At 41.2% G+C, this 21,564-nt stretch overlaps 1 protein-coding gene across 4 annotated transcripts; it reads left to right on the forward strand.

Annotated features, from left to right (window-relative positions):
* Positions 1-717: 717 nt before the first annotated feature.
* On the forward strand, positions 718-21,525 carry mex3b (mex-3 RNA binding family member B). Of its 4 annotated transcripts, none has more exons than XM_061815579.1 (3): positions 718-1,343; positions 11,801-11,860; positions 21,295-21,525. In XM_061815579.1, the coding sequence occupies exons 1-3, from the start codon at positions 1,130-1,132 to the stop codon at positions 21,327-21,329; spliced, it is 309 nt and encodes a 102-aa protein (XP_061671563.1). In that variant the 5' UTR covers positions 718-1,129; the 3' UTR covers positions 21,330-21,525. The 4 variants fall into 4 exon arrangements, with proteins under 4 accessions (XP_061671563.1, XP_061671560.1, XP_061671561.1 ...); XM_061815576.1 differs by lacking the exon at positions 21,295-21,525 and adding an exon at positions 12,179-14,383; XM_061815577.1 differs by lacking the exon at positions 21,295-21,525 and adding an exon at positions 12,626-14,383.
* Positions 21,526-21,564: the final 39 nt, after the last annotated feature.

Genomic DNA, 21,564 nt, shown 5'->3' on the forward strand with positions numbered 1-21,564 from the left:
ATCTATCTATCTATCTATCTATCTATCTATCTATCTATCTATCTATCTATCTATCTATCTATCTATCTATCTATCTATCTATCTATCTATCTATCTATCTATCTATCATCTATCTATCTATCTATCTATCTATCTATCTATCTATCTATCTATCTATCAAGGTTCAGGTCCCTTTCGTTATAGTCATATAATGACAACAAATGGCATTTCATTCATTCATTCACTGAAAAATAACCCATGTCCATAAATGTGAGACTTATGTTTGCACGTCTGTTTGATACGTTGTAATATATTATGCCTATTTGCACACGTAATGCACTACTACTACACTTATTTCACCATTTTTGGGATGTTCTGTAATTGATATAATTTAAGACGCATTCGGTGAGAGTGTTCAAAACTAAATGTACAGTTAATAGACCCAATCGATATGAGAGAGAGAGAGAGAGAGAGAGAGAGAGAGAGAGAATGAGAGGAGAAAGAATGGGCGTCAAATTAGACACAAACCCGGCCTCTCCTAGCCTATAAACAGCCAATGGAGCTTGCAGACCTACACACACACACACACACACACACACACCACACACACACACACACACACACACACACACACACACACACACACACACACAACACACACACACACACACACACACACACACACACACACGGTTTAAAAAAAAGGATTAGAAATAAATAAATAACACAATAGCGCGCAGCATCGTTCCTGGCCAGCCGGTGACGCGTCTGTCTGGCTGAAAAACGGATTTAGACTAAAGCAACCGAAAACCGAAGGACTAGGAGCCTTGCAGGGGGATTAAAACATTCACCGTCCTGGAGTACACATATGCCTTTTTTCTTAGATTTTTTTTTCGCAACTGCTGGAATTGGATCGCGACTTTTTTTTCCTTCCCTTTTTTAATATTTAGAAGGCTAAAGTGGGCGGATGTGTGTGTGTGTGTGCGTGTTTTTTGTAGCTCTTCCTCTGTTTGTCACATCTTCACCGCATTGATTTCTTTACTCTGAGCAGTTGTCTCTTCTTGAAAACCTGGTCCGGCGCCTTCCACCACCTCTTTTTCCGATCACTCCCCCACCTCCCCCCTCCCTCCTTCTTTCTTCGACTCCGAAGATGCCCAGCTCACTTTTCGCCGACCGCAGCGTGCAGGGGGATGCGCTGGACGAGCAGAGAGCCCTCCAGATCGCCCTGGACCAACTCTCTCTGCTCGGGTTAAGCCACGACGACGACGACGACAGCCGGGAGCCCCGAAGAAAGAACGTCAACATGACCGAGTGCGTTCCGGTGCCCAGCTCCGAGCATGTGGCCGAGATTGTGGGCAGACAAGGTTAGTGTTGGCAAGAGCCGGGCCGGGCCTGCCCTACCCAATGTGGCGCCCGAGGCGACATTTTACAAGACGCCAACGCTTGCTAAACAAACCCCATGTCATGTTCTTTCATTTGGAAGACAAAGCATTACATTACATTAGTGGATACAACCTTGTCTGCGATGCATGTACTGGATAATATGCAGTTTATAATTTCCTCATGATATTACTCTGCAGTTAAATGTTGATTATTTGAGTTGATGCAAAGAGGTAGCAAGCTGCTGTTTAATATGGATGTGGGACTACTTGATTATGGAGTATTAATAATACAAAGAAATATAGTGTGTACAGTGGAACCTCAGATTGCGAGCGCAATTCGTTCCATGACCCCATTTGTAACCTGAAATGTTCTTAAACTGAAATAATGTTTCCCATTGAAATGAATGGAAATGCAATTCATTCGTTCAAACTTCGTTCAAATGAACTTGTACTGTATTTTTTTTGTACTTTTTTTTTTTTTAAATCAGTGTCTGGCTAAAAAGCTATATGCTGTGGTGCAATACAGAGAGAAGTGAAAGCACACTATCATAAAAAACATACCAAGTAAACAGGTCAATGTTTTATTGCTGATTAACTTAAACTAAGGAGGGAAAAGGGAGGGAGACTGCAGATTCTCCATTGAAGTCTTCCATAATCAGATTGGGTCATTCAGATTCAGGTGTTTTTTTTTTTTTTGTTTTGTGTTTATTTTCTAATTAATTGCTTGATATCTTTTACCCAACAAAACAAACCAATAACTTTCATTTTTTTTTGCTCTGCAAAAAAAAAAATGCCAAGTCAAGTCGCATCTGTGAATGTGAATGTGTGAATGTGCGTATGTGGAACTTTCGCCTAGCAATGACATACGTGGACAACTCTTTTGATGTGATTCCACCAAGATTAAAGGCCTCTTTATACATGCTTCTGCGGGTACTGCGTTGACATCACTGCAGCTCTCCCACACATAGTTTGCTTTCTTACTTGAGTGCAACCCACACGTGCAGTGTTGAAAACGTGCTGCACTTTTTCTCCAAGTCAGAGGTGTCACTAGAGCTGTTATTGCGTAGGACGACACACTGTGCAGTTTCCTTAGTACTTTTGGGTTATTTCCGGGAGCTTTTTTTACTTTCCTTTCCGTAACAAGTAACAAAGCTACAACAATGGCGACCGTTGTAGCCTGTCTGCTTGAGGAAATGGACCTAAATGACAAGGTGATACATTTAATTATGCATTTCAAAGATCGATTGAGAAGGCGGCGGCATAGGTGGTATGTGGAGCCATGAGGAACGGTGAGTACGTCGTCACAGCATGTGACTAAAATGAAACAATCACGAGAGATGCTCTCCGGAGCTTTCTCCCGCAGCAACTTTTTGGGACATGTGCTCCGCAAGCTACGCAGAGGCGCGCGCGCGGGGGGGGCACATTGTGTGATACCATCAGGTTATTGTCGAGTATAAAGAGGCTTTAAATCTTCGCTGTTTTCGAGACACTATGATTCAATAAACAGAACATAAATACAGTACAAAGTATTTTTTGACCAAAATAAAATGTTTTTCACACTTCTTACCACGTCAATGACAAACATGGGAGCTATTTGATTCGTGATTGGATGATGGAGGAAGTGGAGGCGCAATTTACGCCGACATCGGAACAGCTCCGCCTATGCCGTGGAGCAGACACCTATCTTCCCATAATACCATATTATTACTAGAATAAATTATGCACAGAGTCAATGATTGTCATGTGGTGCGAGTACAAGCACATCATAAATCTTGATGTTCGTCCATAACAAGACCGTTCCTAAATTGAAAGTAAATTAAATCGAGGAAATTTCCATTCCAGATGTAAAACGGGTTCATACCCTGAGGTTGCATAAAACCTTTATCACTGAAGTAAAGGGAGGCCTAATGTGGTGTTAACATCCATCCATCCATCCATTCATTCATTTTCTGAGTCACTTATCCTCACAAGGGTCACGGGAGTGCTGGAGCCTATCCCATCTGTCAGTGGGCAGGAGGCAGAGTACACCCTGATCTGGTTGCCAGCCAATCACAGGGCACATAGAGAGAAACAGCCGCACTCACAATCACACCTAGGGGCAATTTAGAGTGTCCAATTACTGTTGCACATTTTTGGGATGTGGTAGGAAACCGGACTACCCGGAGGAAACCCATGCAGGGACGGGGGAGAACATGCAGATTCCATACAGGGAGTGCTGGGATTGAACCCGGGTCCTCCGAACTCTGAGGCCAACGCTTTCCATCTGATCCACCGTTTACATTTCAATCTGTTATAGCTTTTTTTTAGTTTGTGTTCATTAATTGTAAAACACATAGGTTCCCCATTTGAAAGAGATAAATTCTTCCACCATAGATTTAATCTGGATTTCACTCACTTACAGAAAACATTTTTTTTTCACCTTTTATCTTGGAATTAACAGTTTAGTTTGGGAGTTCAACTAGCTACTCACCATAAGGTGCAAAAAGCTCAATCGGTGCACCCACATGAACATATGAGATTTATTTTTACATTTAAAGTTTGGGTTTGGAGAAAAGCCCAAGAAAAAAATGCTCTGGTAAATAACTAAGTAATGTTATACACTCTTCTGTAAATTCAATAACATCTCGCACCAGCCTTAGATTCATTCCTCCACAACATAAATAACAGTGAAGCAACTGGTTAGAGCAGTTATAGCAGTCACTCACATTTGAAAAAATGTAGGGGTGTGTTCAGTCATCCCCGCAGATAAAGTTGCGGGTGTGATTAGGGATAGAATCTCAAGACCTTAAAATAATTTACTGAGTTGTTATACTTGAGTATGTAGTTGGTACCTAATCATAATTTATTGACATTGCACTTAGACAGACATTTTTAAAGAGGTCAATAGACATTCTATTTCAAAACTAAGTATTCATATAATCAAATAATTTTATTTCATCATGATGTATTGTTATAATCTAGCGTAATTTACGGTGGTATCTATTGTCAATCCATCGATGAAAGATAGCAGTAAATAATCAATATCTTCCTGAAGCATGTAGAGGACAAAAGTTTTCATTTTCAAGATAACGCGTACCATGGGAAAAATGACAGTTCTCATTTAGATATATGATATATAGAACTTTGATCAAGTCAAAGTAAATAACAATCTCATACTTATTATAGTTATATACTGAAACATTACCTGTGTTATATCCCAGAAATGTTTTCAATGTAACTGAATTTCCTTTGACATTGCTCATGATGTTGATGATTTTCGACGTAAGTGAGCTCGCAGTACATGAAGCAGCTTGGTACATATGATTTTGACATCAGTTTGAAACATGCTCAGTATGGTTAACTTGCATTTCCTGTTTCCGGATGAATACTGATTGTTTAGGATCAGGCTTCTTTTGTTACCAACGTTTATGAAATAAACACATAAATTAATGTCAAGACCAACGTTCCCTCTAATTTTTGACGTGTCTGAGCAAACACACTAAGCCCGTGAGCGCCCCCTTTGACCACTATGAGCAACATCAGACGTATGCACTGTGGTCAGATCAGTGTCATCCTTTGAAGTTACAAGGTTAAAGATTCAGATTCCTGCATTTACATTCCCATCAGAACATTTCTAAGAACAATTGTCTGTTTTTGCAAGTGGAAATGTCAACAAACAAAAAAATACATTGCTAACCAAACCAAGCCTACTATGAACTATAAATTTGAAAGGTCGCTTCCAACTTAGTTTCATTTTTTTTTTTAAACCCACAATGATATCCCAGTCTGTTTTTCTTCCTGTAAAACTGAATTATTGCTTGCAGAATATCTTAAGCAATGCATGTTGAAAGCTGAATGATGCTCCCAAACAGTTTTAAAGTTAATGTTATGTTCGAATTAGGTTTTTGTGCACTGTATTGTCTGTGCTTTCATCCTTGATCAGGCTGTGCCAAGTTGGAATTTTAACATTATACACCATCTCATTCTGTACTTTCTACTTTGGCTTCAGACCAGACCTTTTTTATTCAAAAAAGAGAAAATCTTATCCAGTTTCGCCACTTTTCTTCTATTATTCACATACCCCGACATTCATTAAAGCAAAAGCACTTCTTTTTGTTTTACTTTTACCATTATTATTGAGAGAAAACACAAGCAGCATCTCTAACTCTCTTTGCTCTACGCTGCTCAGACTGTGTAGGTGGATGGTGTTTGTAATTATGAGTGTACCCCTTTAAGAGCTGAAGGGGGACGAAGTCAGGTAGACTAGCAGGAGACTGTCTTTCCGTGTTAAAAAAAAGAGTCAGGCTGTAGTTCACTGCGCTGGATTGGATTTCATATGCGCTGAGAATATTTATATATTTCTTGTAACAAATTTTACGTGCGTGATTTTTCATGCTCGTCTATGCGGATTTGTGAGTGCAATGGCGCCCGCCCGCAATTGCGCCCGTCAAATCACAGTGACTGATTATAGACAAAAGGTAAAACATTGATTACAGAGCGCTTAAAGGATTAGCCACTGACCTAAGTTTAAGTTTTCAGTCAGGTCAAACCAACATTACAACAATAATGGGTGATAACTTTGTATAAGTAAATGACAGTAATTAAATTACTTTGTACACAATGAAATTTTAGTGCATGATTCCACAGAATGCTTTACGTACAACCAATAGTGCTAGCACTAGCTCGCGGGGCTACATAACGTTTCGTTACCCTCCTATATCTCAATCTATGAAAGAACATCCTCTCCCGAGCATCGGTGATGATCAGCACACATTTTTACTTATTTTATTATCCTCGCCCCCTCCCCACACACAATATATATATATATATATATATATTATATATATATATATATATATTTGTGATCTATTGTTGTTGTCATCGGCATGGTAATGTGTTCATCCGGTCGCATTTAAGTTGACAAAGGAAAAAAGCCCAGTGTTTGTAAAAGATGGGATAAGGTGGTATTGGAATACATAGTACAGTCGCCCAAGGCCAACTTTGTTTTGCTGTCTGGGATGACGTGTTATCTGTCCCGTGTTTTTTTAAATAACTTTCTTGGCAGCCAGCACGGTGGAGCAGCTGTAAAGCATTGGCCCCACAGTTCTGAGGACCCGGGTTCAATCCCGGCCCCGCCTGTGTGGAGTTTGCATGTTCTCCCCGTGCCTGCTTGGGGTTTTCTCCGGGCACTCCCAGGCAAAAGAGCGAGAGGAAGACCAAAGAAAAGGTTGATGGATGTTGTGAGGGAGGACATGAGGACAGTGGGTGTTAGAGAGGAGGATGCACGAGATAGGCCTAAATGGAAAAAGATGACACGCTGTGGCGACCCCTAACGGGACAAGCCGAAAGGAAAAGAAGACGACGACTCTGGTTTCCTCCTACAATCCACAAACATGCAACATTAATTGGACACTGTAAATTGCCCTCAGGTGTGATTCTGAGCGGACTGTTGTCTGTCTCTAAATGTTCTGCCATTGGCTGGCAACCAGTTCAGAGTGTCCCCCGCCTCCTGCCAGATGACAGCTGGAATAGGCTCCAGCACTCCCGTGACCCTTGTGAGGATAAGCGGCTAAGAAAATGGATGTACGTATGTCAAAAGACTCGCTACAAGGCTAAAGTTAAACTATCTTTTGGATTAAAACATACTGTACACCATGGGGACGTGGCCTAAACGTCTTTTGCGGAGCCGAGCAATAACGTCATTCATTGGATCGGCAAATTATGACCTTAAGCACCGATCACCTAGTCATCATAATATGGTAATCATCTGATGATAGCCATCCATCAATCCATTTTCTTGGCCGCTTATCCTCACAAGGGTTGCGGAAATGCTGGAGTCTATCCCAGCTGTCAACGGGCAGGAGGCAGGGTACACCCTGAACTGCTTGCCAGCCAATAGCAGGGCACATACAGAGAAACAGCCACATTCACAATCATACATGGGGGCAATTTAGAGTGTCCAATTAATGTTGCATGTTTTTAGGATGTGGGAGGAAACCGGAGTGCCCGGAGAAAACCCGCGCAGGCATGGGGAGAACATAAAAACTCGATACAGGGAGGGCTGGCTCAGAACTGTGAGGCCAACGCTTTCCAGCTGCGTCACCATGCTGCCCATCTGATGAGACTTGGCGGCAATTGGTTAGAGCGTTGGCCTCACAATTCTAAGGGCCGGGGTTCAAATCCTGGCCTCCCTGTGTGGAGTTTGCATGCTCTCCCCATGCCTATGTGGGTTTTCTCCGGGAACTCCGGTTTCCTCCCACATCACAAAAACATGCAACATTGATTGGAGACTCGAAATTGTCCCGAGGTGTGATTGTGAATGCGACTGTTATTTGTCTCTATGTGCCTTTGGATTGGCTCGCAACCAGTTAGGGGGGCCGATGTTAGCTGGGATATAGGCTCCAGCATTCCCGCAACCCTTGCTAGGATAAGCAGCTCATAAAATGGATGGATGGATGGATGAATGGATGATACTTATCAAGCAGATCAGAGATCGCATCATTTGCAAAGTCTAATTTTGACATCCTTATTGCCCATTATGAAATTTTATCCTGAATGATAGATTATTTAAAATTGATGATTCAACTTTGAAATCATTTCCCACCTTGTTTTTATGACAACACCACCAAACATTTAAAGTGCAACTAAGCGCATGGAACTCAGACCCTCAAGCGTTAACTCAATTCACGTGAAAAACTGTGCGTAACCCAAACTCAGCAATCTATGAGACTCAGTGCTGCAGATGTGAAGATGAGCGAAAAATATAGTGACTTTATCAGATGTATTGGAGACTGGCGGTCATGTTCACATTGGCCTTGTGCAGCAATCCCACTGCAGTCAACACACAGGGATTAAAAATAAGTCACCCAAAAAAAAAGCTCACGACTGCAACTTGGTCCCAACCCCATTGTTCTTGTTCATGAGCCTCTTAATAGATCTGGTTTATTTATCCATGTCACAAACCAACAGTCTTTTTTTTACCAATTGTGTTACTATTTCTTTTCCAACATTGTTAAATGTTGGAAAAGAAACTAAGAATCAACAGTAGAACGTTCATTTGAAGTCCTTATCATACTTAACATTTATTTCAACTCACTTTTAAAGGAGAAATCCAGTGCTTTGCAAGAACAGTGTACCCAATAGGTCATGTAATATGTACCCTATTTTGACATTGTGATGCTAAATCCTCTCTCATTTAATAGTGTTTTGAGAAGATTTTTGTCGACAATTACGAATTTTCAGGGGCGCTCCCATTTTTACGATGTATGATGTATGTGGGCGTATGTGATTTTTTTAATGTGCCGTTCCAAATGCTCAATTACATGGGACACCATTATGCCCAGCGCTGGTTTCTCAGATTTATCCTCATCTGATGAAGAAATAGCAGTATTGGGAAAATGGAAAATGGAGGAATACTTTCATACAGATTTGAACCTGTGGTTGTAATTAATGTAGAATATTCGGATGGTTCTTCGGGCGGAATGACGCGGAGTCTGACTACTCGAAGGGAAACGCGCGACATAAGTGCGTAGACAAAGGCCCCCGGGTGCTCCAGGCTGGCAGCCACAGATGGTTCTTCGGACGGGAATGACACGGAGTTTGACGATCGAGCTCCGTTGGCGGGCCGCGAGCCGAGCTTTCAGGCAGCGAAGGCCTTTAGCCTAGCTTCGGTGGTGGCGGAGGCCTTTAGCTTAGCTTTGGCGTCCGCCACCACCGAAGCTTGGCTAAAGGCCTGCCCGGACGTTGAAGCTCGGCTTGCGGCCGCCGCTGGAGCTCGCTCGTCGGTCCATCCGAATATTCAACATTAATTATTGCCGCAGTTTCAAGTCTGTATGAAAGTATTCCTCTGTTTTTCCGATCAACTGATACTGCTATTTCTTCATCAGATGAGGATAAATCTGAGAAATCAGCGCTGAGCATAATGGTGATCAATGTAATCCAGCGTTTGGAACGTCATAGTACACTTCACATACGCCCACGTACATCATGTGACTCGGAAAAAATGCAGCGCCCCTGAAAATTCGTAACTGTCGATAAAAATCTTCTCAAAACACTATTAAATGAGGGAGGATTTAACATCACATTGTCAAAATAGGGTACATATTACATGACCTATGGATACACTATTAATGCAAGCACTGGATTTCCCCTTTAATATTGTTCCAATCTCCTACAGCTTCCATTGTAATCAATCATGCAATTGATGCTATGATGTCAGATATTGACTTTGAATGATAGTTAGAATTGCCAATAGCTACTTACTGAGGAGTTGGCAATACTTCCCAGACTCCCACAGTTAACCAGTCTCTTGATCATAAAACATAATCATATCATATCATATCAATCATAAAACATCTGCATTTCAGATTTGTGTGTATGATTCATTCTTTGTCCCACTGTATTTGCTAGCTGTGTTTGTTTCCCTCCTGTTTTCTGTCATTGGTGGACGGGCATGAAACTTTTTATGCTCCGTGCCGAAACACTAATTTCAAACTTGCTCACCTTGCTCCTTTGCGGAGATTTGATGAATTGGTTATTCATCCTTTGTCGTTATAATCCACTTCTCTCCCATTTCATCATGGTGGAAGCACTTTACTTGACATAAAGGACTCTATTTTTGTGGAGACCATAAATATTGCTGGATTCAGATTTCCGTATAAGCACAAAGCTCGCTGCATGCGTTTCCCAACTTGGCAGACAGCTCGCCACCATGCTGGGTGTTACAACACATCCAATATGTGTCCTTGAAGATACGCCCAGCTTTGCGACAATTTCGTGGGAGATAGTTGGTCTAAAGTTGTGCCTGCTCACCTTTAAATTCTGGCACAAGGTACTGGTAAACTACGATTTTGGTGAATTTTATAGGGGCTCAGGCAAAAAGATACTGTGGTGTGTGGATATATTGAATACAGCAGTTATTTCCTGCTCATTGTTTATTTAACAGGTTACTTGCTAACACTGTATTGGCAAGACTGGCCAAGAGGAGTGACAATGCTCATCTCACGCACGGATCCCTATGATTATGCATCGTCATCTTCCTCACAGTGATGTCGCCATTGGGACTGACATTTAAAGGGAATGAAAGGATCCACTTTAATTAGTGGCAAATAAAGCCATAAACACACTCACTGGGAGAGCTCACACACTCTGGGATCGGCCAGGCTGTGTTGCCTAGTGAGCAAACTGGACCTGTGTATGTCAGGAAACTTTATTGTGTTTTGTAGCACCTCCCCAGGCTTTTGTCCTGTTTGGATAGCAACCTCAAATACTACATGTGGGTTGTGTTGTCTATAACCTCTTCAGGCTAGGTCCTTTTTGGATAGGAAACTCAAATACTACAGGTGTGTTTGGACTAATTATTTTCATCCTTTTGTCCCGAGAGACAATGGGTTTCAGCACAGATTCAAGCCATGCTGGCTTGCAATGTATTTTGTGGCTCTACATATACAAGACTGTAGGATTGTAATCGAACCAGCTTATTAAACTCTGAAGACTGACACATTGGAAAAAGACTGTATTTTTCACCCAAAAAATTGTTACACGTCGGTCACCTATTGACGCTCTCCTTATCGACTTGCGATATGTAGCTCCTTTGTTTCCCAAAGGGCCGTCGATCGATCTCAGTCTTGCAGTAATGATGTCTTGAAATCAAATTAGGACCACGGTCATGATCTTACCTCACCATATGCAGTCAATGCCCACTGCTGAACACTTTTCCAGCTGCAGGGCGGTACAAGTGCGAGGTTACATATTTGCTGCAACATTGCCGCCCTTGCTGCTGCTGTTGTTGGTCCCAGAAAAACAAAAGGAACTTCACGGGAAGGGCCTCCCTCCACTACAGTATCAGTTGTAAGGCACATTGCACACAGTATATTCTCCCAAAAGCCAGATCCCTTTTTTTCAGGATGATCAGAGATGAAATGGAAAAAACACACAATGTATATTATGCACTGCATCCAACAGACTTGTTCTTAAGGAAACTTAAGCATTTCACTTGTACGGTGTTAAATAATAGAAATCGGTACAATGCCGATTCCCTGTCCCCCATCCTCCAGAAGTGGGTTGTCCTTCCACTTTATCCAGGTTTACATCACCCTCATCTGATTATTTCAATCCTCCAAGACTATAGCCTCATGTGATCCCATTTAGTTAATAAATGAAACATCAACTGCATTACTTACAAATTGTGAATTGTTATTATGAAGCTTTACTGTTTCCATTAGATGCTCAATGTGGATCCCAAAAAAACAAACTCACTGATGGATTCTCTCTACTTTTGCACTGTTACTCATTCATAGGTTCAACGTGTAGTTTCAATTTGCTCCTCTTAAAATAAGCACTATTGATACACATCCAACAACAATTTTTATGTTAAAATATATCCTAGGTCATGTATCAGTGTTTCAACCAAATGTTGTTTTCGAACCTTCTTCATTTTCTCTTTTTGCTCTCTTGCTCAGGTTGCAAGATTAAAGCACTGCGAGCAAAAACCAACACCTACATCAAGACTCCTGTCCGAGGTGAGGAGCCAGTTTTTGTAGTGACAGGGAGAAGGGAGGATGTGGCAATGGCCAGGAGAGAGATCATCTCGGCGGCAGAGCATTTCTCACTGATTCGAGCTTCTAGAAACAAAAACACCAGCTTAAATGGGAGTGGTACTCCAGTCCCAAGCCCCCCTAACTTACCTGGACAAACCACCATCCAGGTGCGAGTACCCTACCGTGTAGTGGGTCTTGTTGTTGGCCCCAAGGGCACTACAATTAAACGCATCCAGCAACAAACTCATACTTACATTGTGACTCCCAGTCGAGACAAGGAGCCTGTGTTTGACGTTACAGGAATGCCAGAAAATGTGGACCGAGCCCGTGAGGAGATTGAAGCTCACATTGCCGTGAGAACAGGCGGTCTTATAGAGGTCCAGGATGTAAACGACTTCCATGACAATGGAACAGATGTAGGGTTTGATCTGAATGGGCACCCTAATCTGTGGTCGAAACCCAGCGCAGGGATGACCCCCAGCTCAGTGTGCAAAACCTTCTACAAGTACCGCAATGACTCGTCGTCCTCCCTAGGAAGCGCCTCCACTGACTCCTACTTTGGCACTAATTCCCACATGGCAGACTACAGTCCCCCCAGCCCTGCTCTGAGTTATACAGCAAACAGCATTAATTGTAACATCAACAACAACAATAATATCAGCGTCAACACAAAGAGCAATGGTTTTGTTTATGGAAATGAGGCAATCTCTCCTGACTGCACGGATCTGACTTCTGATTCCCCGCCAGGGTTTGAACCTATGCCAGCCCAACCTGCGATTTTATGGTCTCTGTACGAAAATGAAAACAACCCTCCTTTGACCAGAGGCAGTTCTTCCACCTACACGACATCTATTTATCCTGACAATTCCAATGGCATGCTGATAAATCAGAGAAGAACAAATGGAGACGGATCCCAATGCAGGATGTCACCCACCCTCCACACTGGTCCCAACCAACACCAGATGGCTCCCAGGGTCTGCAGTGACCTGAGTGAAGACTTGCTAAATTTCTCTGGCTATGTCAACAGCGTTGCCTCCCTGACACACTCTCATCTTGCTTGCATTCCATGTGACTCCTCTGCCTCCTCTTCCTCCTCTTCGTCATCCACCAGCCGTAAAGGCAGCCGGGACTGTTCAGTGTGCTTTGAAAGCGAGGTCATTGCAGCACTGGTCCCCTGTGGACACAACCTCTTCTGTATGGACTGTGCCAATCGTATCTGTGAGCGAAGCGAACCCAAATGCCCCGTCTGCCACACCAGTGTTACTCAGGCTATACGTATATTTTCATAAGAATGTAACTCTTGAATCAGACCTTTTACAGTAGATACCGATCGGCTCTTCATATTGCTTTAATAGAATCAATAATCTTCATCAGTTTGGAATGTGTACATAGTACTACATACAGGTACACGTGCTGTATGTTAGAGGTTGTGGTATGAAAAGGAACAGAAACACTTTTGAGTTTGTTGGGTTAAGTTAAAGAGTTTACTGTACCTGAAATATTTTCAGCATCTAGATGCATGTTTTAAATATCACATAATCATAATCATTAACTCTAGTCAATTGTACCTAAGACTTGTGGGACGAGAAACATTGGAGTCTGGAAGAAAGTATGCGGATCGGACTCAAGGCTGTTTGCAGGGTGAGCCTAATGGACTGTAATAAAGACAGTTAACAGGAGCTGGGCAAAATGGGACTATTGACATACAAAGATACTTCAGATCCTGTTTACAGAAATATCCTGCAAATTTATGTATAGAATACATTTTAAATGACAACAGATTGAAGTATTTTCTCCTTTTTTGACTTGAAAAAGTATATTTCTTTATTACAGAGATGTTTACAGATATTTTTAGTTCAGTGAAACTTTTGAAACTGGGATAAAATCATATTTTTTAGTATGGCCCAATGGCAATGATCACTGTATTATTTTAATATCATATTCATGTGTGGGGGGAACCAAGTCCACCAAATATGTTTTGCGTTGGACAGTATTCTGTTGAGATGAGGTTTTAATAGTTTCAGCGCAATTTTAAATCTGCTTTACTTATCGTATTTTTTATTCAGTAATATAAAGCCAATGTTATTCTATGTTTATGAAACTTTGAAATGTGCAAAGATGAACACAAAGAAACAATTTATGCTTTTTAAAATTTGTATGTATTAGATTTTGGTGGGAATTACAGGATTCTGTTGCACCACTGTACTTTTAGTATTTCTATTTTGATACATTTGTTTACCACTTGCTTATGTATTTGTAGTTATTTTACTGTAAATGTACTTAATTTTAAGATCAAATATATTTTATTTTATGATAGAGGGCCTGGAAACTCATGGTCAAACACTAACTTTATATTTCCTGAGACAAGATTTTAAAATGTATCAAGAGTTTTTATTTTTCAAAAAATTTAAAATAATACATGATAGGTAATGGTGCTACTTCACGTTTTTGTTGTTTTTTTTTTAATATTTCTATACAAATTAAATAAAAACATTGTACGCTTGAGGTGTGGCAGTTCTTCCACAGTCTAAGAGCAGATTGTTTGAACTGAGATGTAATTGCATTTCTTTCCTTATCAGACAGGTATATTTTAAAACTGTATTTTGTATCAATTTTCAACAAATATTGTGTATCAAAAATGTTTTCTTTGTTTAAAAATGAATATGTAAAAAAAAAGCAAAACAAGTAAATTCCCGGACGTTCAATGAACATGCAATCTCAAAATCGTTAGTCCCTTCAAGGAAAAAACATTTTATTAATCCATTTTGTCGTTATGATCTGCTGCAAGCAACATACTGTATATAGCCAAACAGCTTCTGGCAGAAGAATCGCAATGTATTTTACAGTGTACGATTTCTGGCCTGCTTTTGGCATTAACGAGATTGGTACCTTGATGTCCAAATGTCATGATAGGTGACTTGTGTAATATAAAAGTGGATCACATAGTCACTGACAGGTCTGCGCAGGAAAACAAATGTGTACCTCCAATATTGTCTACAGGGCATTAGAATGAAGAGTTCCTGCTCTTTTCACTTCCCTTCCCCCCTTGCCATTCCTTTGCTCAAGCAAAGTTTCTTGTCATGTGGTCCTGTTGGAAACACTGACGCTTAAACACATAGTTTGCAAGATAGTAACTGCGGGCTCTAATGATAGGTTTGAAATGGAAACATTCACCAGAGGCCAGCAGAACCTGACTCTATAAACCACATTATTGGGAGGCAATCTTATGGTAAAAAGCTGACAAGTGTTTTTATCCAAGTGTGACACATGGAGTGTACATTCTCCCTCACTTGACCCAAGATTCTTGAGTATAAACAGTTCTTAAGCGAGGTGAATGAATACATTTTAAATTGCTGTTAGGTTTGTTTTTTTTTAAATCACGATCGAGTGAATCTTCTCAATATTTTATTGGTTCATTTGGCACAGATGTAGCTCTGAATACAATTTGGAATAGGTGTTTACTAGTGTATTTCCCCCATTTCTGACCTTAAACACTGTACATCCATCCATTATCTTAACCACCTATCCTTACAAGGGTCGGGGGAGGGCTGGAGCCTATTCCAGCTATCATTGCACAGAAGGCGGGGTACAGCCTGAACTGGTTGCCAGACAATCACAAGGCACATACAGACAGACAACAGTTTCACTCACAATCACACCTAGGGGCTATGGAGCGTCCCCAATCAATGCATGTGTTTTGGGATGTGAGAGGGAACCGGAGTACCTGGAGAAAACCCACGCAGGCACGGGGAGAACATGCAAACTCCACACAGGTGGGTCAGGGATTTGAACTCTGGTCCTCAGAACTGTGAGGCAGACTTTCTGACCAGTTGTTCTATTGTAGTGCCAAATCCTGTTCATCCATCCATTTTCTAAGTCGCTTATCCTCACAAGGTTTGAGGAAGTGTCTGAGCTATCAGCCTCAGAACTACAGTACACACACACACACACACATATATATATATATATATATATATATATATATATATATATATATATATATATATATATATATATATATACACACACACACGCACACTGCACAGATCCAGTTCGATGGATGTGTGTCCTGTGTCTGAGAAGCACATAAATGAGCAGGAACACCTGAAGTGAAATTAATCTTCATCCGTACACAAAGAAGAGGAGGAAACCGGATCCATCATCAGAAGAAAAAGAGGAATACACAGAGCCTACGACTGAGTGTAGGGACTTTGAATGTTGGGACTATGACAGGAAAAGCTCAGGAGTTGGTTGACATGATGATTAGGAGAAAGGTTGATATTCTGTGCATCCAAGAGAGCAGGTGGAAAGGTAGTAAGGCTAGAAGTTTAGGAGCAGGGTTTAAATTATTCTACCACAGAGTAGATGGGAAGAGAAATTGAGTAGGGCTTATTTTAAAGGAAGAGCTGGCTAAGAATGTCTTGGAGGTGAAAAGAGTATCAGATCGAGTGATGAGACTAAAATTTGAAATTGAGGGTGTCATGTATAATGTGGTTAGTGGCTATGCCCCTCAGGTAGGATGTGACCTAGAGTTGAAAGAGAAATTCTGGAAGGAACTAGATGAAGTAGTTCTGAGCATCCCAGACAGCGAGAGAGTTGTGATTGGTGCAGATTGAAATGGACATATTGGTAAAGGAAACAGGGGCGATGAAGAAGTGATGGGTAATCCAGGAAAGGAACTTTGACGGACAGATGGTGGTGGACTTTGTAAAAAGGATGGAGATGGCTGTAGTGAACACTTATTTCCAGAAGAGGGAGGAACATATAGTGACCTACAAGAGCGGAGGTAGAAGCATGCAGGTGGATTATATTTTGTGCAGACGATGTAATCTGAAGGAGGTTACTGACTGTAAAGTAGTGGTAGGGGAGAGTGTAACTCGACAGCATAGGATGGTGGTGTGTAGGATGACTCTGGTGGTGGGTAGGAAGATTAAGAAGACAAAGGTAGAGCAGAGAACCATGTGGTGGAAGCTGAGAAAGGAAGAATGTTGTGCGGACTTTCGGAAAGAGGTAAGATGGACAGCAGAAGCTCCGGAAGACTGGACAATGACAGCCAAGGTAATCAGAGAGACAGGCAGGAGAGTACTTGCTGTGTCTTTTGGTAGGAAAGGGGAGAAGGAAACTTGGTGGTGGAACCCCAAAATACAGGGAGTCATACAAGGAAAGAGATTAGCGAAGAAGAAGTTGGATACTGAGAGGACTGAGGAGAGGCGAAAGGAGTACATCGAGATGTGACGTAGGGAAAAGGTAGAGGTGGAAAAGGACAAGAGGGGTATGAAGACATGTACACCAGGTTGGACACGAAAGAAGGAGAAAAGGATCTCTACAGGTTGGCCAGACAGAGGGGTAGAGATGGGAAGAATGTCCAGCAGGTAAGGATAGCGATGGAAATGTGTTGACTGGTGCCAATAGTGTGCTAAATAGATGGAAAGAATACTTTGAGAAGTTGATGAATGAAGAAAATGAGAGAGAAGGAAGAGTTGAAGAGGCAAGTGTGAAGGACCAGGAAGTGGCAATGATTACTAAGGGGGAAGTCAGAAAGGCACTACAAAGGATGAAAAATGGAAAGGTAGTTGATCCTGATGACATACCGGTAGAGGTATGGAAGCAATTTGGAGAGATGGCTGTGGAATTTTTGACCAACTTATTCAACAGAATACTAGCGGGCGAAAAGATGCCTGAAGAATGGAGGAAAAGTGTTCTAGTTCCCATTTTTAAGAACAAAAGGGATGTTCAGAGCTGTGGGAACTATAGAGGAATAAAGTTGATGAGCCACAAAATGAAGTTATGGGAAAGAGTAGTGGAGGCTTGACTCAGGACAGAAGTAAGTATCTGTGAGTAACAGTATGGTTTCATGCCTAGAAAGAGTACCACAGATGCATTATTTGCCTTAAGGATCCTAGTGGAAAAGTACAGAGAAGGTCAGAAGGAGCTACATTGTGTCTTTGTGGATCTAGAGAAAGCCTATGACAGAGTACCAAGAGAGGAACAGTGGTACTGCATGCGTAAGTCTGGTGTGGCAGAGAAGTATGTTAAAATAGTACAGGACATGTATGATGGCAGCAGAACAATGGTGAGGTGTGCCTTAGGTGTGACAGAGGAATTTAAGGTGGAGGTGGGACTGCATCAGGGATCAGCTCTGAGCCCCTTCCTGTTTGCAGTGGTAATGGATAGGCTGACAGATGAGGTTAGACTGGAATCCCCTTGCACCATGATGTTCGCAGATGATATTGTGATATGCAGTGAAAGCAGGGAGCATGCAGAGGAACAATTAGAAAGATGGAGACATGCACTGGAAAGGAGAGGAATGAAGATTAGCCAAAGTGTAACAGAATATATGTGCGTGAATGAGAAAAGTGGAGGGGGAAAAGTGAGGCAACAGGGAGAAGAGATAGCGAGGGTGAACGACTTCAAATATTTAGGGTCAACAATCCAGAGCAATGGTGAGTGTGGTAAGGAAGTGAAGAAACGGGTCCAAGCAGGTTGGAACAGCTGGCGAAAGGTGTCTGGTGTGTTATGTGACAGAAGAGTCTCTGCTAGGATGAAGGTCAAAGTTTACAAAACAGTGGTGAGGCCGGCCATGATGTACGGATTAGAGACGGTGGCACTGAAGAAACAACAGGAAGCTGAACTGGAGGTGGCAGAAATGAAGATGCTGAGGTTCTCGCTTGGAGTGATCAGGTTGGATAGGATTAGAAATGAGCTCATTAGAGGGACAGCCAAAGTTGGATGTTTTGCTGACAAGGTTCGAGAGAGCAGACTTCGATGGTTTGGACATGTTCAGAGGCGAGAGAGTGAGTATATTGGTGGTAGGGTGCTGAGGATGGACCTGCCAGGCAAAAGGGCGAGAGGAAGACCAAAGAGAAGGTTTATGGTTGTGGTGAGGGAAGACATGAGGACAGTGGGTGTTAGGAGAGGAAGATGCACGAGATAGGTTTAGATGGAAAAAGATGACACGCTGTGGCGACCCCTAACGGGACAAGCCGAAAGGAAAAGAAGAAGAAGAAGAAGTACACAAATGGATTAAAACCCACACTTCGTATGTTTGTCTATGTTGATGAATGAGATCCAGATACAGTAACTCAAAAGAGGAATTGACTAGAACTGATTCCTGTCTTGGTGCTAGCCAATCAGACGCAGAGTAGGACAGGTTATCGTTCCATACGTTCGATATGGGAATTTTCACTCACCAAAGCAAAGCTCATTTATTTGTAATAGTGCATTTCATACACAAGGTAACTTAATGTGCTTTACATGATTAAAAGCATTCAAATATAAAAAAATGAAAACATTTGAAAATAAAAGTACAATTAAAACAGACAGTTGCAGGGCACATAGAGACAAACAACAGTTACACTCACAATCACACTTAAAGGCAATTTCCAATCAATGCATGTTTTCAGGGTGTGTGTGTACATGCAAACGCCACACAGGCTGTCAGGGGCATGGCCAAGCCACTGCCCTAGGCGGAGCTGCCTCTGGCAGCAGCCCCGCACCTGCGCATATGGACACTAATTAGGCCAGGCATATAAGCCTTGAGTTTGTCACTTTCACGCACCAGTTCATTGTGTGTGACACTGCATCATGGTGTGTGAGTACGCAAGTGTCTTGTTGGGTATCCCCCTCGTTACAGCGTTCCTGTGCCACTATCGTTAAATCTGGTTTTGTTCATGTTCCAGGTTATTGCATCATACTTATCGGACTCTGTTTCAGGATTTTTGGACTTTGACGTTTTACCATGTGTTTTTTTGCCTTTGCCTTTTTTTGGACTGCTTACCCGTCTATGACCTCTGCCTGAATTAAACTGAACTGGCAAATCATGTCCCTGCCTCAGAGTGCTGCATTTGCGTCCTATCCTTTGCCACGTTCTCGTGACACAGGTGGCGCCAGGATTTGAACCACGGTCCTCAGAATTGTGGGGCAGAGTCACCATTTGGCGATCCGATCAATGACATCATTGATCGACTCCGCAAAATACATTTACATTGCCATCATGCGCAGTATATTTGAATGCAACAGCAAGTTTATTTTTACCCATCTCGCGCGTGTTTAAATGATGTAAAACTGTGAATATGTGATGGTCAATAAAGATCGTTAGTTAAAGTTAGTGTATTTAAAAAAAAAATTAAAAAGTCTGCTTTGTTGGGTGGATAACATGTCTGAGACAGATACGTAATACCTAATCTGACTATAAAACAAATTTGCTCTTTCACAGTTCCAATATCAGACTACTGGATTAAAAATGTGTATTGATACCACCGCATTCCGGTTTTTACCATTATTGGGCTTTTCTGTATTTTACTCAAATGGGACTGGATACAGTCATTACCGTGCCGAGGTCAACAAGGTCTGTATTATAAGGACACAATGGCGAAAATCTGGTGGTCAATGTTCCTCAGGAGAGGACTTTCATTCAAGGCTTGCTTGAAGCATGTTAATTTTTATGCCAATTTTCAGCATGATTTGATTTACAGGTGAAGATCTCACAGCCCAGCAGCTCGTGGGTGGACCTTATTTTACATCTGATTTATCATTTACGTAACTTAACCAGTTAAAGCTCATTTAAATATATAATTATATATATATATATATATATATATATATATATAATATAATTATAAAATCTATTTTTCAGAAGTTTAGGAGCAGTGTTTAAATTATTTTACCATGGAGTAGGGGTTATTTCAGTGTATGGAACACCAAACTTTGAACAATTTTGACATGGTATAATTAAAGCAGCAGACTGTATGTTGTTGGTGAAAAATATGTTCAATTTCAGCAAATGGTTTCACCATTCTCAACTAAAAAAAAAAGTACAATTTTTAATGCAAACCTTTTTTTGAACAATTAAGTGAGTTATGCAAAATGTAAACAGGCAATGCCTGTGACTCCACCCCAAACAGATAATGTCTTAAGGATGTACTGTATATCTGACTATTGATAAGTGCAGGCAAGCTTATGTTCTGATGTGTGCAGGGTTTTTAATTTTAAATACTACGTAGTATTAAAACAAGGTGTATTACATACTTGTCGCTCACAGAATAGTTTCAAACTGCTAACTAGTGTAAATTCTTGACTTGCATATTTGATTGTATACTTGCTTGGGAAACTTGGTTGTCGAGTAAGCGTAAAAACTTTATGTGGGAGAAAATAGTATTTGTAAAACTTTGAATTAGATAAGTGAATTAAACTGTTTCCTTTGTTACCACATTGTCATATGGAGAGTTTATCAACATATACTGCTTTAAAACCTCATCCAAAGCACCAACCAAGAGCTGGTTGAAATGAATTTGCGCTTTCTAAGAGGCCTGTTATCACTTTATCAAAAAGAATTTCTGCTTTAGACATCTACTTTATTGATATATTTTTTTCTCATTTTATAAACTTTTAACCTTACTTTTCTACATTAATTACAGATGTTGCAGGAAACAACATCTGCACAAAAGGTTGACATCGATCCGGCAGATGCTGAATCGCCATCTTTGGTGCATTCCAAAGTTGCCAGACTGATGAAGTGCCTGTTCATGAGAAAGGAACACATATCTTTCCAACAGCAGAGAGGACACTGCAACACGTAGTTCAACCTCTGGTGGCCTCAAGATGCTCATATTGAAAGACCAAATAAGCATTCAGTGAAAATGTTACGAGGGAAACACAATATAAATAAATAAATAAAAATGTGATGA

This window comes from Syngnathoides biaculeatus, chromosome 3 (assembly GCF_019802595.1).
Source record: "Syngnathoides biaculeatus isolate LvHL_M chromosome 3, ASM1980259v1, whole genome shotgun sequence".
Taxonomy (NCBI): domain Eukaryota; kingdom Metazoa; phylum Chordata; class Actinopteri; order Syngnathiformes; family Syngnathidae; genus Syngnathoides; species Syngnathoides biaculeatus.

What these genes read in the sequence shown, in the direction of transcription:
- mex3b (XM_061815575.1), top strand. Translation starts at nt 1,130, where the DNA reads ATGCCCAGCTCACTTTTCGCCGACCGCAGCGTGCAGGGGGATGCGCTG. An exon ending in CGAGATTGTGGGCAGACAAG is followed by an intron (nt 1,344 to 11,800) that starts GTTAGTGTTGGC and finishes TCTCTTGCTCAG; the next exon opens with GTTGCAAGATTAAAGCACTG.